Raw genomic sequence first — 16,647 nt, forward strand, 5'->3', positions numbered from 1 at the left:
AGCCAAATGCCAGAATATTATGATTTTGCAGCAGTGTCTTATGGGATTTGTTGTTTGGTGTCCACATGTGCCCATTCTCCTCTGTGGACTGGGATCTCCAGCCGGACTTTATTTCCCATAATGCTCCAGGGTCTCACGACTGCTATGGTGCATTGCTTCCTCTCTCCAAGTTTGGAGACTGCTGTGCAGCAAGGAATGTGCAGTCAGACCCAGCAACCTAATGACCTGATTCAGTTTCCCAGCACAGGGCTTAGGAAGCACTTGGAGAACAGGATATAACTGTGATGGGGCAAACCATTCCTCAGCTCTCACACGATTAAACAAAACAAAAATTATTAAAGATCTAGAAAACATAATCAATGAAGAAAGATTGAAAAGAATTAGTTTTCTTTAGTTTGCAAAAGAGAAGACTGAGGGGGGCATGATTACAGTTCTCGAGTACCTAAAAGGCTGTTACAAGTAGGAGGGAGAAAAATTACTCTCCTTGAAGTCTGAGGATAGCACAAAATTGCAGCAAGGGGGTTTAGATTAGATGTCACATTAGGAAAACTTCCTAATTACCAGTTAAACACTGGAATAAATTGCCTAGGGAGGTTGTGGAATCTCCATCACAGAAGATTTTTAAGAACAGGTTACACAAACTCCTTTCAGGGATGGTCTAGATCATGGGCGTTCAACCTTTTGGCTTGCCTGGGCCACATTGAGTGAAGAGGAATTGGCTTGGGCCGCATATAAAATATATAATATAGTTCATGTATATAAATCACATAATAATGTTAAAAGTTTATGATCTTGTGGGGCCGCATTACTAGCTGTCCAGGGCCACATGCGGCCCGTGGGCCGCGGGTTGGACACGCCTGGTCTAGATGGTGCTTGGTCCTGCTCTGAGTGCTGGGGGCTGGACTTGATAACCTCTCAAGGTTCCTTCCAGCTCCATGGTTCTATGAGAGTCCTTCATGATGTGTTCCTGTTGCCCTTCCTCTTTACTTGGCCCCATGTAGAGAAGGAAGAATTACCCTGTAAGAATAATTAGTGATAAATGCCTCCTTGCTAAAACCTGCACAGTGTGTCGTGCTGTGAACTCTTGGCTTTATGGAGATGCTGGTTTTAAGTTCTGCAAAGAGCAGCTTCCAGTGGAGAGACACTGAATGCATCCTCTATTGGTGCACATGCCAGCAAGTTCCAGCCTCTGGTCTGCAAAGATATAGGTGCAGCTCTGATTATATCAAAGTCGAGCCCTTTCTAAAAGCCCCACTTCTTCATGTTTTATCCACCTGCCTGTTTTAGTCTCGTGCTGAGAATTGCTCAAGGGTTTAAAAGTCTCTCTTGTTTCAGCTGATGATCACTCCAAAGACCCGCAGCCCACAGCTTTGGTTGCAGAAGAGAAGATTTCATTTGGGATCAACGCCATGTGCTCATCCACCACCACTATCCAAGACATAAAAAGCTGCTATAATGAAGTGGACGGTCGACTTATCGCCAAAGAGGTCACAGGCTCTCTTCCTTTGCTTTCTGCGAGGCACTGCTAAATTCTGATTTCCTTCGAGCAAAGTCTCTGCTTTTGTTGTAACTTACTTGCATTGGTACTTTTTGCTCAACTTCTGGGTTTGAATCTCCTGTTATGTGCACCAAATTTACACTAATACAAATCCATTCCCATCAGGAGAGTTACTCCTTAACTTCACCAAAGGAAGTAAGAGGAGAATCAAACCAATTTACATTACAGGAGGGAACTTAGTATAGGAGGGGTAGCCGTGTTAGTCTGGATCTGTAACAGCAACGAAGGGTCCTGTGGCACCTTATAGACTAACAGAAAAGTTTTGAGGATGAGCTTTCGTGAGCACAGACTCACTTCATCAGATGCTTCATCAGATCACTTCATCAGATCCAAGACCAGCATCTGAGGAGGGAACTTGTCTTCTTAAACACCTTATGCATGGAAGGCTGCTATGTAATTGACAACTAGAGCTATGAGAAAAATTGATTCGGGGGTTTGGTGGTCAAATTGAAAAGTAATTTTAAAAAACTATGTTCTGTTTGCAATGGAAATGAAATTGTTTCCTGATTTGCAAGAAACGAAAAATCAAAAACAAAAAAATGGTGATCAGGCCAAATGAAATGCTTTAAAATTCAACTCAGAATCACATTTTCAAATAATTGTCAACAATTTAAAAAGACATTTTCTAAATCAAATGTTTTGAGTTAAAAATGTCACAATGGCTTGTTTAAAAAATGGAAAGCAACATTTTGACATTGGAGGGGGGTGAAGTCAGATTTTTTTGCATCTGAAATGATTTTATCAAATTGGACCTAAATAGTTTTGAAGCCCTGAAAAATGTGCTTTTGACAAAATTCCTAAGCACTGGAAGAAAAAGAAAATCTATTCAGGTCTATTCATAAACTCCATCACCAGGATTGGCTAGTCTGCCCTCCAATATAACAGTCCAGAAATCTTCCCTCAAATAATTCCTGCAGCAGATCATTTAGAAAAACAATATTGACAACAAACTGCGTTGTCACCTTTGTGCGTTTGTCCAATACAAATCATCATAGTTGATCCAGGCTATGGGACCCTGTGTCTGACAATAGCCAGCACCACATACTTCAGAGAAACCTGCACAAATTTTATAGAATGAAATAATGGGATTGCTATTACATAGAAGACTTTTTAATTCTTCATCTCAGCCCATTTGTGGTTGGTTTATGTCCTGAGGGTCACATCATAGGACCTGTAATTTTGTTAATGATTTAAGGTTAGTTATTACAAATCTTTGGTCCATTAAGCATCACACGGTAGCATTCTTTTTTACTATTTTGCCGAGTGATCATGTATGGAATTGTTGAACACGGAGGAAGTTCATGGACAAAAACTTTTTGTTAAAACTGGAGTAGAGTGTATATCAATAACTGAGGGCACAAAAACTCTACAGGTATGTTATAATCATCTGCAAATCTATGGTTGCAAAGCTGCGTGGTTCAGGATACAAGGAAGTCTTAAAGGGAATGCAGCCATGGTAAGGTAAAGGATACACAGTTAAAGCACTCAAGCAACCTTAACTCTGCTGTGGAGTGGTGCCAGGAGGGAAAAAGCTCTTGATTGTCTGTATGCCTCTGAATATGAGATCCCTTCATCCAACCACGACATAGCACCCAGGGGGTTCTGTGAGAGGAATGGAATGAAGGTGCTGTTGTATTTCTCCAGTGACTGTCTTCCAGCCCTTAACACTGGTGACCAATTAGCTGCAGGATCTTACCTCAGGGGAGCCAGATGGCAACCGAATCTGCATGCTCACCCACCCTTTACCACCAGCAGCACCCTTAGCACAAACTTTCTTTGGCCTCCCGCATCCTATAGGTCCATGGTTCTTAGGCAGCTTCGCTGTGTGATCTGCCCATTCCAGGCTCAAATCCCTGATTCCTCCTCCTACTTCCAGATTTTACTCCTAACAGGCTTCTTAAATCCAGAGGGAGCTGCTTTGGCTCTCAGTAGAGTCCACCCTAAGCTCAGTATGGAGGTTTAGGTACCTTAGCTCCGATTTCCAAAGGTTTTTTTTACCCATAAGTTACTGGCAGCACTCTCCATCTTAGCCATGCTTTTGTCTTATCTGGAGAGAGATGGGTAGAGTTCTGACAGTGCTCAGGCTGTAATACAAGCCAACCCTGAAATAATGACAGATGCCACGTTACTGATGCCTATAGCTAAGTGGGTGATAAGCTGTGTCTCCAAACCAACTAAACTAACTAGTCCAAGTAAGTATGTCCCCTTTGATAAAGTCTCATGGTGGGAACGTCTCTCATACAGGTCTAGAGGCCCTTAGCTCAGGACCCTGGGTTTACAAATATCTCAACTCAACATCCTTCAGCAGCCTCACTTCCCTGGTCCTGAAGTTTGAGGCACATACAATGGGCTATCCACATGACTGTTCTGAGTCCCTGCCGATGCACTACCCCACTATACACACTGCCTGGAGTGCTCGTGGTAAAGCTGGAGGAGATATTTGAGATGGGCCAGCAGTTCTGACATTGAATCTCATGTGGTGTAGCTTTTGTGCAAAATTTTATCTTTAGACACACACTGTTCTGTCACCATCTAAAAATACTAAAATGATCCTACATACAGTCCCTAATTCCTGGCTTCCTCCTCTGTTCCTCCCAACCCAACTTAACCTATGGCAATTTTTCCTCCTTGGTCTAGTGCAGATGGGGATCATTTCTCGTGACAGTTCAACCCCGGTTTTCCTGGCTCGAAATATAGCTGTGCACCTCGCTGGGCCCTTACGGACTATTGGTTCGGTGGCTGTGGGCCAATTTGGTAAGTACAAATCAGGCAATGGAAAAGTAGCGCATAACAGCTGGGGCTAGTCACATGGGCTCTTCATGGAATGGGCACATAGGACTTCCAATGAGGTCAGGGAGACCCCAACATGTATCTGTGTATCAGGGTGAGACTTGCCTCAAATGCCTTAAGCTTCAAGGTGTATGGTAGCGATCTGGTTCAGATATGTGTAATAGATATGGCCCCAAAGCCTCCTCGGGGTCATTGGGAATGATGTCACTGTCACATCCTACACAATAATTTGCCCTTTTGCCAGATTCAATTAGTGAATGGCATTTCTGCCTTTTCCTCTTGCAGTTCCATGTCTCTTCCACCTCTCTAATTGGGATGCTGTTCTGCTTTTCTGTTTGTGGATGGGCTGCAGGCTTTATTAGAGATGAGCCCAAACCGAAACCTTGGCTCAGTATACCTCTGAACTTTGGAGAGGTTCTGATTTAAAACTCAGTGACAGCTAGTCCCTACCCTTACACTAAAGGCCAGGGCAACACTGCAGACTGGCCTTGTCCTAAGTTCTGATCCAGATTCGAGTGTTGCATCTTTTGCCTCGTTGTGTGGTTTGAAGAAATGTACCCCACCTCCTTTCTGATGCAGCAGAATTCAGAGGTTACTGCAGTCTGCCCTCAGGGTGAAAGTTCTCCCCTGCACAGAGATCCAGCATGACAACAGGGCATCTCTATACCAGTGCTCCCTGGAAGCTGAGTGCTTGGGTAGCTGTCCAGGAGAGAGTCAGATGCCACCCAGCTGACTAGCAGACCACCCACAGCATGCGTGTCTCCTGATGGTGCACATCAACCTTTTCCTTCTTGGACATAACAAAATTTATTCCGCTCATGGAGGGAAAACATTGAAGAGAACAATGCTCGGTACCTCTGTCGTGCCTGTTAACATCCAGCTCTGGGTTATTCTGTGGGGCAGTAACAGTTGGTCTCTCCCCAGGAGTACGAGTGTTCCAGTCTTGCCCAGCAGCTAACTGCCTGAACTTCATTGGGGGCCCAGCCATTCTGCTGGGCCTCATTGCCATGGCCGGGGATGACCATGCGATATACGCCGCTGTCAAAGTCCTGAACTCCGTCCTGAACCGCAGCCCCATGAGTGAGAAGCTGATGATCCACATTGGCGGGTACCAGGTGAGAATGAGTCCCTCTTGTTCCAGCTGCTGTTCACCTCACCTGCTTTGGCTCTTCTGCCTCCCTGAGGGCCTGAGCCAAAGGAGTGAGGCATTAAGGGACAGTCTGGTAGCCCTAGGGGCTAGTCCCATGGAAAGCCTGAGAATAAGGGCTGCAGGACTGAGCCCCAACATCTGTCACAGCTCGGCTGGCAATGGTGACGGCAGCCAGGCAGGGCTTGCTCCCGGACACAGCCAGCGAGACTCTCAATCTGCACAAGAGTCACAGTGTCTTCCCTTGCTATGATAACAGGAAGCAGCACACTGGCCATTGTATAAAGACCCTAGATACAGAGCAGGTTTATTCGTAGGCAGCCGCTGTGCAGACTCACCCCATAGACTGCCCTCAGCCAACATGCTTCAGCCCTCATGTGGAAAACTGCTTTTGGGGCAAGAGCTCTGCTCCTACCCTGTGGTGTATCTGGTCCTCAAGTTCTCTCTGCTGACCCAGCTGGTAAGGAGATGGTTCGTGATCATTTGAGGGGGTGCGTCTTTTGTCTGCTAGGAACTGGGCGGAGGCAAATATGTCGTCTTCATCATAAAATGCACCATTCAATCTTTCCCCAAAATCCGTTTTCTGTGCAACCTTGAAACTAGTCAGATCCCAGAGTTTTCGATGGACTAGGGGCACATCTTGTGGCAGAAGACTATCTATAGTCTTTACAAGGTGGGGATGGGAATCGGGTGCCAGGCTGCAGTTTCAGCTGGGTGCCACAACGAGTAAGTGAAATGATCTGTGTCATCTAAGTTAAAAGGAGACCTCAATAAATAATTAGTCCCACTGTACATAGAAGGCATCTTTCAGAGAGCAGTGGAGAGTTCTACCTGGATCTGGAAACACACAAGCTGTGTCTATAGTTACATTCCTCTTTCAAAGGAGGCATGCAAATGAATGAAATTGACAATGCAAATGAGACACTGGTTTACATATCTGGTGCATCATTTGCATGTTCTCTTTTCAAAAGAGCTTTGTTTGAAAGGAAAAATGTAAAGTAGACAGGGCTCTTTTGAAAATAAACCCCATCTTCGAAAGAACCCTTCTTCCTATTTTGTTTCAGGAAGAACGGTTCTTTTGAAGATGGGGTTTATTTTCAAAAGAGCCCTGTCTACCCTGCTTTTTTTCTTTCGAAAGAGCTTCTTTTGAAAGAATATGCAAATGAGCACCAGATATGTAAATCAGTGCCTTATCTGCACTTTTGATTTCCTTCATTGGCATGCCTCTTTCAAAAGATGAATGCAAGCATAGACACAGCTACAGTCCTTGAACGAATGTTAGAACTGTCTGAATTATTCATTGTGAATGAACGAGCTGGTGAGGTTAGATGAGTGATTCCCAATCTGCAGTCCATGGACCCCTAGGGGTCTGCGAGGGTGTTGCAGGGGATCAGCGAAAAAAAGATAAGATAAATAAAAATGATCATGGAAAATAAGTTTTAAATGAATTGCAAATTTACAATCAATTATTTTTAAATTAAGTATCTTCCAATAATCTTATTAATTGCTGTCCAAAAATTTATGGTGCGGCTTCCTTTTTCAGAATTTTTTAGAATTGGTGTTGATGGGGGTCTCAGAACAGGTGGAGGGCCTGTTGGGGGTCCACGAATGGGTTGGAGGGGTGATTGGGGGTCTGTACTGTTGAAAAAGTTGGGAATCACTGAGCTAGACTATCCACACTAGTGAAAAAGTTGGGAACGTCTGACCTAGTCCATGTTTCCTCACCTGGTCCTGATTCCTGTGACTGTCTTCGTTACTCTTAAGTGTTTGCCAGTTGAGTTCTCAGCCTCTGGGTTGTCTCTGAACTTTTCACTTCGGCTCTTTATATTGTTCAGTTACCTGTATCACATGGAGTTGGTTTTGCTCTCTGATTGGATTGCTGAAGCTTTCCAAACAGGTGACTGATCGGTGGTGAATTACATGGGTAAAAGCTTTCCGGTGCATATTCACAGGTGAATAAACCATCTAACTTTTGTCTCAAAGGAGTAGCTGTGTTAGTTTGTAGCTTCACAAAAATCAAATCAAAACAAAAAAACAAAAAACAACAAAAAACCCAAGCAGTCCTGTAGCACCTGAAAGACCAACAATTTTATGTATTAGGTAATGAGCTTTCGTGGGTAAGACTCCCTCCATCAGATTCATCATTGATACATCAGAGCAATGAATTGGATGAAATGGGTTCTACCCACGAAAGCTAATAAATAAAATTCTTGGTCTTCAAGGTGGTACAGGACTGCTTTTTTATCTAACTTTTGTGAAACTCTGGAGTTTTTTGAACATTTGCCTGAATACAGCAGGTGTTACCCAAACACTCACAGCTAGACCCAGTAGAAAAGTGATAACATTTTCACAGAAATATGTCCCTGTTTCTCATTTAAGCAAAAAAAAAATTGCAATTTGATTTTTTTTTTTGGTGTCACTCACAAACACTTTCTTAATAGACAGTGTCGTCAGCTCTTCAGGTATGTATATTCACACCTGGTTCTTGGCACTTTTCATTCAGCATGAATTTACATGTGTTTCACACGTTTCTGCTGCTTCTTATCCAAATCACCTCTCTCTCTGTTGTCAAACTCCTTCTAAAAATTATTCTGACAATTACAACCTCCTATTTTTAAATATATATTAACAAGTTCACTCCCTGCTTGAAGCCCCAGCCTTTTTTATAATGTATGCTTCATGTATGAATAATATGTCTCAATGTATGAAAACAGTCTGCTGTGTGCTGTGTTGTTTGGTAATCCCATTGAATAATCTAGTGTAAGACCAGCAACACTGACTGTATTTTCTACTGTGCTATCTATGGCTTTTGGGCTCAATGAATGCTCGATAACTCTTTTCAGGTCCTGGCGTACCTATTAAAAAGGAAGACAAAACTGCTAAACAACAGGATTTTACAGCTGGTGCTCTCCATAGTCGGCACAGCAGAGCTGGGCTTGGAATCCTCAACCATAAAGAACTATGGTGCATTCCGATATGTCCTCTGTAACTTTGAGGTAAAGCTACTAATACATGCACGTATTCCCTTAGCTGTTTTAAAGGAGTCCCTAGAGTGTAAACTTAGTTCTGTAGCAGCTTCTTCAGAGCTGGTGCATCTGAGAAGAACTTGCCAGCGTGAGGCTGAACTAAAACTCTGCAGTGTTGGTGGTCTGGATTTAGACACCATTTGAGTCAGTCTCTAGATTCCCATTAGAATGGTACGCAAGGTCCAGAACGGTATGGCTACGTCTACACTAGCCCCAAACTTCGAAATGGCCACGCAAATGGCCATTTCGAAGTTTACTAATGAAGTGCTGAAATGCAGATTCAGCACTTCATTAGCATGCGGGCGGCCGCGTCGCTTCGAAATTGACGCGCCTCGCCGCCGCGCGGCTCGTCCCGACGAAGCTCCTTTTCGAAAGGACCCCTCCTACTTCGAAGTCCCCTTATTCCTATGAGCAGATGGGAATAATAGGACTTCGAAGGAGACGGGGTCCTTTCGAAAAGGAGCCTCGTCGGGACAAGCTGCGCGGCGGCGAGGCCGCCTGCATGCTAATGAAGTGCTGAATCTGCATTTCAGCGCTTCATTAGTAAACTTCGAAATGGCCATTTGCGTGGCCATTTTGAAGTTTGGGGCTAGTGTAGACACGGCCTATGTTTGTAATTGGAGGTGGGCTGGGGGTTACTTGCGTGTCCTGTTGCTGCTGACACCTCATCATCAGCTGTGCAAGTCCAGGAACTGAACAAATCTGAAATTGTCACTCACTGTGGCACATGGAACCCTCTTGCAGGGTGAAATCTCCACCACCCCGCTGCCCCAAGGCAGAGGGTCCGAACAAAGCTCTATATAGCATTGAAGTCATCTGTTGAAGGCATGGGGGGAATGATCAGAGTGAATCAGAGTCTGTCAGGAGCTGCTGACTCTGGCTGTCAGCACCATGCTGGATTGGGTCCACAGTGGGACTGATGTGCCGTACGGACCTGCCCTGGGATCTTTACCCTGGGGTGAATTTCTTCCACCATGCACGCACATGGGAGGAAGCCAGGTTCACAGAAATTAGTGATGGGAGAGACCAGTTAGATCAGTGTTTCTCAACCTTTTTTACAAAGTATCCCTTCTAAAAAAAATTGTGCCCCCAGATTTCTCTCATGTACCCTTAAGCGTATCCATACCACCAGTTGAGAAACGTGGTCCTAGGTAATCTGAGGTCTCGAAACAAGTGCCATTCCACCTGTCCAGATTACTGTACCTTTTGGAAAAGTCAGATTTGTTTTGCATACCACCAAGTTACATCTCATTGAAAAACTACTTACTTGGGAAAACATACAAAAGTATCACAGCAGATGACTGCTGAAAACTTGCTGACTTTCTACCATCTTAGTATCGAATAAATGAACGGGGCTAGAAATATTGTACTTACCTTTCAGCATATAGCATATGAAGCACTAGAAACAAGTCATTGTCTGAAAGAACTTTTAGATTGTACTGGCTTTGCCAGTGGGTTTTTTTTTTTTTTTTTTTATGTAGCCTGTTATAAAACTAGGCAACTATCTAGATGAGATGATGTACCCCCCTGGAAGACCTCAGTGTAGCTCCAAGGGTACAAACAACAAGAAGTCCTGTGTCACCTTATAGGCAAACACACACTTTGCAGCATAAAATTTTGTGGGCAAAGACCCATGTTGTCAGATGCATCTGACGAAGTGGGTCTTTGCCCACAAAAGCTTATGCTCCAATATAGCTGTTAGCCTGTTAGTCAGGTGTCACCATACGACTTCTTGTTTTTTCAGATACAGACTAAAATCGCTACCCTGCTGGTGCTTGTTTCCAAGGGTACACGTACCCCTGGTTGAGAAGCACTGCGTAAGATCATTCTCCTTCCCCCACCCAATTCCACCCTTCTCCACCTATTGGAACAAAGCAAGAGTGTTCCCTGCAATCTGTTTTCTAGTGCTTTGTCCAGCCTGGTCTGATGCTCAGGCATTTCCTATGAGAGATAAAAGCAAAAGTCCCAGATTGGCCAAGTGTGTTCCCATATGTGCCCTGAAGTCTGACTGCAGAACCTCCCACCCCCACCTCCCGGCAAAGGGAGCATTAAACAGACCAGCCCTAGCAGTCTTGCAGCTGTCCATATGTGCCTCCTTGGAGCTGAATTTGCAAGGTTCTTGGTGTTCCTGGCCCAGGGTGGACCAGGATATATGGTGGGAGGAGGCACTTTACAGAGCAAGGGCTCTACAAAGTCCTCCTCTAGTTGTCTTCTAAAGCACCTGCACTCTGCTCTTTCTCTGCTCATGTTATTCGGCCTGCAAAAGCCTCTATTCAGGGCTGCCCAAGTACGTGTTTCAGAGAGAGCCTCCTGACAGATTTCTGTCTTCGGCTTGTGCATCAGAGCGACTGAGGAAGCTCATTCTCTGGCTGCATACTGCAGCTCCCCTGCAGTTGTGCGTGGTGCAGCTGAATATATTTTCTCCTTCTCCCCATGATTATTTCTGCATTTCCATATTTCTGGAAAGAAAATCCTTCATTGTACTTTGTTGTACTGCTTTGCCCCCAAAATCCAAGGAAAAATTGATTCAGATTGAAATATGTTATTATGAGTTCACTGAAAAATGCTCTCTGTGGTATATTTGGGTTTTTCCAACATAGCCTAATCCATATGCTTTTTTATTGCATAATAATACTTATATCTTATAGCGCAGTTTACAAAAGAAAGTATTATCCCCATTTTAAAGATCGGAAAACAAAGTCACCCACACTTGCCCATGTTCATATGGCAGATGAGTGACAGAGTCAGCGCCCATATCCACTCAGTCCCAAGCCAGTGTGCTGCCCCCTGGAGTCCATTTCCTCTGGGCATTTCTGGCTGATAGTAGACTGCATGTTGCATGCTTTCTGATTTGTTTTCAAATTAAATGGATTTCATGGGGATATTAGTTGCTCAGACCAGAAGAAGTGGGAACTAGGATTCCCGGATTCTGTTATCCTGTTCTGCCACTGACCCACTGAAGGCGAATTGCATCATGCCTCAGTTTCCCTGTCAGTAACAGACATGCTCTGTATGTCTTGTGGATGCTGTTAGGCTGAACTAACATTTCTAAAGCACTTGGAGATCTGAACACAAAGATGCATGCTGCAATAATGTGTCTGAATTTTTGGGGGGAAAAAAGAAGCAGATTGCAGAAAACTGTGAAATTTTTTATTTCATTTGTCTTTCAGCTTTGGTCAAATGCACCAGAAAATCTCGACCTTGCTCTTTTTTCACACCTTGTGGAGATCCTGCGACCCTCAAGGTACACAGTGGGCATCTGTGACAGACACAGAATGAACTCATAAGCTTAGGCTGGGATTTTTGAAGGCTTCTGAAGGAGTTAGGTGCCCAGATCCCATTGAAAATCCATGGAAGAGGGCAGACAATGAGGTCTTCTACTGCCCTGTGAAAATCCATGCTTTCATTTACTGGTTCTGCAGGCTGTGCCATAGAATCAAAGGACCAAACTCCTGGCTGATGACACTGCTTGGGTTTCAGTGAGGTTACACCAGCAGAATACATGATCCAGACTGTTTAGAGAGAAAAAGGGTCATCATTAGACTAGATCTGAAGTTTTTCATGTGTTGAATCCGGATGACCAAGCGCTATGAACACAACTGCTCTGGAGAATGGGATCTGCAAGGATAGATTGGAGCGGTCATTATTATTTTGTGCTCATCTTTGGGTGGCAGTGTCCTCAAAGGGGGGATCTGTTTAATGTCAGAATTCTTATCTTCTACTTTTAGAGAAAGAAAATGGCTTATTTTTCATTGCTTATTTACTCGGCGCCCAAAGTGGGCATACTACAGAGAACTCCCAATAGCAAACCAGATGTCTATTTATTCATTTGATTGTTTAAAAAAAACAATGAAGCTGGTTGCAAAAATCTTTGCCATGAAAACTTTTAGTAACAGCATTTTCATTTCATCAAGGGGGAAATGTCTCTTTTCTCCCCCACCCCACCTTCCCAAGCCGCCCACCACCTTTTTGATGATTTTGAGTTTTAAACTGAAATCTAGAGCAAATAATTTTGAGATTTTTACCAGCCTCCTACCAACCAAATTTGCCCAGAGACAAGAATAATTTCCCAACCAGCCCCATGAGAGAGTTAAACATATTTGGAGACACAGGGCGAGACAGGCTGCCTGTATGAAGCCTGTAAAGTCCATTTTCTTGGCACTGAAAAGCCACACATGATCCCATTTGATGTTTCTTGCTGAGTTTTACAAGAACAACATTAATTTCCACCAATTCGTGGCTTTAAAAGTCAATAACTTTGTTTTGTTTGAACTCACTGACAGGCAGCCATTTCCGGGGAAAGGGGGGGAATGAAACACACTGACAAGGCTTCAGATCCCCATCTCCGACACATACTCAATTTGTCTGACAGTTTTTTTGACCAGTTGCCAAGGCGACATCAGAAGTCAGTGGTCCAACGAGTGAGGCAGCTGGAGAACCCTTTTAGCAGAAACTCGCCAGAATTGGCTCTTTCCTGTAAAAGCTTTTAACCTTCCTTTTGCTTTGATGCAGAAATGGATGTCAGAATGCCAGAGTCGCCTATCAAATGCAAATGGTGCCCAAGCTGGTTTTCCTCTTCAATGACACTGAGATCAGCCGCTCGCGAGTCACCACCATCTGCACCATCTTGTCCCATTTGCTCCAGGGCTTCTTCAACACCAGAGACATTCTTAGGTAACCAGCCCTGTGTATTTTCACAGCTGTCAAAGGAGCAACCGCCCAACAAGCACAGGAAACTCACTGTGTGATCTCACCAGCCTCCTCCGTTCTTGCTTGAGACCTTCAGACGCCTGCCAAAAATCACAAGGGAAAACTCCCCGACAGCCAATTTGACCTTTCATTCCACCCTGTTCAAGTGTGTGAAAATCATTCCCATCTCCCTGGCTAACTGGCAGCCAACATTGTAAATATTGCACCGGTAAACCCCATTGACTTCCATGGGATGATCTAAAGCATAAGGAACTACTCAAGATAGCTAAGGTTACCACAGCCTGGTCCCAGGTGGATGCTTGTTTGATCCAGTTACTCAAATAGTGTCCAGCTGGCCATTTTATTCTTGAATCTCTGGTGAGGACACATCTGGTGTATTGCATCTAGTTCTGGGCCACCCGGTGTAGAAGGGATGTGGATGCCTTGTGGGGGGCTCAGCAGGTGGCAACAAAAGTGATTAGGAGGTTGGAGCACATGACCTATGAGGAGAGGCTGAGGGATTTGGATTTATTCAGTTTTCAGAAGAGAAGAGTGAGGGGCAATTTGATAGCAGCCTTCAACTTTCTGAAGCGGGACTCTAAAGAGGATGGAGACACAGTGTTCTCTGTCATGAGGAATGGCAGAACAAGGAACAATGGTCTGAAGTTACAGATGGAGAGGAGCAGATTGGATATTAGGAAAAACTATTTCACCAGGCGTGTGGTGAGGCACTGGCATGTGTTGCTGAGAGAGGTGGTGGAAACTCGATCTGTAGAAGTTTTTAAGTCCTGGCTTGGCAAAGTCCTGACTGTGATGATTTAGTTGAGGTTGACCCTGCTTTAGGCAGGGGTCTGGACTTGATGACTTCCTGAGGTCCCTTCCAGTCCTAGGATTCTCTGATTCTATGAGCTCATGGAGGCAACCTTTCTGGGAGATTCTGGGGAAGAGAATTCCAGCCCTTGATCGCCGTTGGGGGGACAAGCTCATCAAAACACAATACTGCAGTATTTAATAGCCTGCGTCCAGACTGGTCAGACTCTGCCCTTGGGGCCAGTTCAGTCCCATCTGGTACTATCCACAACCCTTGTGAATCTGTGGACCACAGAGATGACATTAAAATCTCCACCTTGATTTTAATGAAATGTCTCTGTCCAATACAGCATTGCGTGCTGGGACCTGCTGCTCCATAGATGGCCACCTTCTGTTTTAAAGATGAGAGAGGCTGCGGCGTACTGAGTTGTATTTATTGTGAATTGTTTGGATCTGACAATGTGCGTGGCATGGTGCAGTGAGAGCAAACAAAGAGAGAACCTATCATATGGTCTCCCAAGAGCAGCTAGTGCAGCAGACCCTGAGCATCATTAGAAACTGAGGGACCAGTACTGTTCGCAAACTGGGAAGGGAGGAAGAAACACTATTAAATATTGTGGGGGAGGCGGGGCTGGTCCTGTAAGGAGGTATTTTAGCCTATGGGGAACACCATGCTCAGAGTCAGATGATGGCACAGCACTCAGGTGAAATTGGTGGCCACAGCTGCTTTCTATCCTGCCACTGAAGATTCCACACTGGGCACTGCGGACCTGGAAGCTATATGCTGAACACAGCAAAGTGTTGCTCAGAAATATTATGAGGGGAGCTCTCAAGGGAACTTGTAAATCTGGCACAAGCAGCATTGCTAACCTAATATTAGCAAATGTCACTGTTCAAAAATCATGGGTCAGGCCCCCAAAATCATGAAACTGGCTTTAAAATCACAAGGGGTTTTCTGAAGCTACGATACATTTGGGTTTTTTTTGAGTCATTAGGGGGTCATATTTGCAAGCTTTTCTCCACAAGAGCTGGGCTAGAAACACACTCTGTTAATGGCTGCCGAGGTTCTCACATAATCCCATGATTCCAGGAGCTGAGGCTTTAGGAAAATCATAGAATCATGGAATACTAGAATTGGAAGGGACCTCGAGAGGTCAAGTCCATCCCAGCCCTCACAGCAGAACCAAACACCATCTAGATCATCCCCGACAGGTGGTTGTCTAATCTGCTCTTAAAAATCTCCAGTGATGGATATTCCACAACTACAAATCAATAGGTATCATGAGACTTACAGTACAGTAGTGAACGTCGCCAACGCAGCTAACCAAAAATGGTTTCCTATTTCTCTGAAAGGATTGGATTGTTCCTTGTTTACACCTTAAAGCCCTCTTCTGTGGACGAAAGTCAGATTTGCCTGGATGGCATCTCTGGTACATCAGAAGAAGGTAAGGAGATCCCTCTGGAGAATTATTTCTGATGGATCCTGCCCCTCATCCCTAAGGGCAGACTCTAAATTCAGCAGGGCTCTGCTGAGGGGGGTGGCAGGAAGAGGAGACCCTTCATTGAGAGATTTACCCAAAATCAATTACTTTGCTGGGTCAGGGCCCATTCTGCACAGCACTGGGAGTAGTGAAATCACAGAGAGCAGACAGGTCTGTTCTAAAGCCAGGTGAGGTGCTTAGTTATCCATGCCCCTCCCAGGTATCTCCCCTGCAGCTAGGTCAGTGGAGCTTTGATCTCTGATCTGCACCAAAAGTGCTGGTTTTCACAAGCCCCAAGGAGCAAAATGTCCACTAGTTGAACTTTCACTAAGAGCAACTTTTGCGGATTAAAAACAATGGCACAAATGGGTGAAAGTTCCCTCCCACAAATTCACGAGCATGTGGCTGTTGCTATCGGCCTGCAGTAGTTTTGCATTGTGCTGGAGTCCCCAGAAGGAGCATTCTCTAGTGAAAGCGTGCACCCCGTTGCGCAGACCCATATCTACCTCACAGGGGTCAGACCTGACTGCTGAGAGACCCCCACCACCTGGATTACCTGCTACTTATCATCCTTTTAGCGGTCCCAATGGAGATCCTACTGAATACAACAGAGCCAAGCAAGAGAATGCATTATGGAGTGTCGGGTGGTGTAGAGTTTAGAGGTGGAAATATAGTTCTACAGTCATTCATCCCAACCTCCTCTTCCACGCAGTCTAGGGGTGTTCCTCACAGATGATTCTTTAGCCAGCGTTTTGTCTAGTCTAGCTATAAACATCCCTGCTAATAAGGCTTTGTGAAGAGAACTCAGAAGGAGCTAGTGCCGACAGTAATGGGCTCCCCACTTCCAAATGTTCACCCCTGCATCACTCCACCCATTTAACGACCACTTATATTTTTATTAGGTACAAACAAGGCTGTTCATCAAAGTGCTGGAAACACGTGTTGTGTCTCCTCTTTACTTTTTTATTTCCTTCCGATTTTTACAGCCTTAAGCCAAACATCTGGGAAGACGATCTGGCTCCGAAACCAGTTACTGAAGATGCTGTTAGATGTAATGTGTTCAGACAAACTTCATCTGTCCTCTGAGTACGTTGGATAATTTGGGGATGGAAGGGGTGGAGGAGGCACCGTGTGTCCTTTGAGGGT

At 44.7% G+C, this 16,647-nt stretch overlaps 1 protein-coding gene across 1 annotated transcript in view; it reads left to right on the forward strand.

Annotated features, from left to right (window-relative positions):
- WDFY4 (WDFY family member 4) overlaps positions 1–16,647 on the forward strand; it is a 217,747-nt gene that overhangs the window by 82,466 nt on the left and 118,634 nt on the right. The window contains exons 20-27 of the mRNA XM_074999912.1: positions 1,336–1,487; positions 4,201–4,312; positions 5,273–5,463; positions 8,339–8,491; positions 11,692–11,765; positions 13,034–13,195; positions 15,374–15,465; positions 16,488–16,587. Of these exons, the coding sequence (XP_074856013.1) occupies positions 1,336–1,487; positions 4,201–4,312; positions 5,273–5,463; positions 8,339–8,491; positions 11,692–11,765; positions 13,034–13,195; positions 15,374–15,465; positions 16,488–16,587 (1,036 nt within the window). The remainder of the gene's footprint in view (positions 1–1,335; positions 1,488–4,200; positions 4,313–5,272; positions 5,464–8,338; positions 8,492–11,691; positions 11,766–13,033; positions 13,196–15,373; positions 15,466–16,487; positions 16,588–16,647) is intronic.

This window comes from Carettochelys insculpta, chromosome 7, assembly GCF_033958435.1.
Source record: "Carettochelys insculpta isolate YL-2023 chromosome 7, ASM3395843v1, whole genome shotgun sequence".
NCBI classification, from domain to species: Eukaryota; Metazoa; Chordata; order Testudines; family Carettochelyidae; genus Carettochelys; species Carettochelys insculpta.